Genomic DNA, 1,324 nt, shown 5'->3' with positions numbered 1-1,324 from the left:
TCTCTCTCTCTCTCTCTCTCTCTCTCTCTCTCTCTCTCTCTCTCTCTCTCTCTCTCTCTTTGCAATTTCTCTTTCCCTCTATTCCCCAGATTGTAAATTGTGTCAATTTCCATAATTATTCGTTTTAGTTATTTTGCAGTAGTTGATGATGATTATGATGATGATGATGATGATGATGATGATGATGATGATGATGATGATGATGATGATGATGATGATGATGATGATGATGATGATGATGTATTTCCAGGTTTGAGCCCGGTCTGATCATCACGAGGAGAGGCCTCCGTGTGGAGATTGAGCTGCCCCAGAGCGGAATCTACATCAATGTCGAAGGCTCTTTCATCAAGATCCAGGTTCGTGAATGCAAGCTACGATAAGATAAAATATAAAAAGAAACATAAGAATGGGGGAGAGGGAGAGAGACATAGAGAGAGAGAGAGAGAGAGAGAGAGAGAGAGAGAGTGAGAGCGTGAAAGAGAGAAAGAGAGGTAAGGAGACACACAGATAGACACACAGGATGAGGGGAGAGGGAGAGAGACAGAGAGACAGAGAGACAGAGAGAGAGAGACAGAGAGCGTGAAAGAGAGAAAGAGACGTACGGAGACACACAAATAGACACACAGGAAGAGAGAGAGAGAGAGTGTGTGTGTGTGTGAGCGAGAGAGAGAGGGAGGGGTGGGGGGAGACGTACAGATAGACACACATAAAAAGATTTTGTAAGGTTCTATCATTATCTTCCTTCCACTACAGATGTTAAAATCTTTAAAGGGTCTACAATTATCAGTCTGTAATTGTTGCAGTTTTGTTAGGGGCTACTGTTACCTTTCTTCCCCTCCAGGTGTTGTAATTGTGATAGGGTCTGCAGTTGTTGCAATTTTTATGATCTACGTTATCGTTCTTGCACTACAGATTTTCAAATTTTAAGGACCTACCTTTATCTTTCTTTCACTAAAGTTTGCATCCTTAGTAGTAAGTGCTTTCTTGTTGTACCTCCATTGTTAACAGTGAAAATGTGACTTCTTCTTAAGCTCGCGCTTTGTAGTAAAACTGTTTTCACTGTTACCAAAAATGGAGATACGGCAAGAAAGCACGGAGGTCGCGTTGTAGCAAGCTGTCCCCGAGGTTTTAGGCCAAAAAAAATCTGAAATTATGCAAACTGAGCCCAAAAATGTGAAATTATACGATTCTGTTAACTTTAACAAAGAATGATAAAGGAAAATAATCAGAAATTCTGAGAAAAAAAAAGATCAAATTTGGCTAGACAATGCAGGGTGCATAAAACCACGGGGATAAAAATTTTGTTATGGTCTAATAATAATAA

General features: G+C 40.1%; 1 protein-coding gene across 1 annotated transcript in view; it reads left to right on the top strand.

Annotated features, from left to right (window-relative positions):
* The window catches only part of LOC101857918, a gene marked incomplete at its 5' end in the record, with an annotated part of 35,273 nt that overhangs the window by 25,412 nt on the left and 8,537 nt on the right, over positions 1–1,324 (top strand). The window contains 1 exon segment of the mRNA XM_013084099.2: positions 251–356. Within this exon segment, the coding sequence (XP_012939553.2) occupies positions 251–356 (106 nt within the window).

The sequence above is a fragment of the Aplysia californica genome, unplaced genomic scaffold, assembly GCF_000002075.1.
Source record: "Aplysia californica isolate F4 #8 unplaced genomic scaffold, AplCal3.0 scaffold00012, whole genome shotgun sequence".
In the NCBI taxonomy this organism is placed as follows: Eukaryota; Metazoa; Mollusca; class Gastropoda; order Aplysiida; family Aplysiidae; genus Aplysia; species Aplysia californica.
This window is presented reverse-complemented; position numbering and strand designations above follow the sequence as displayed.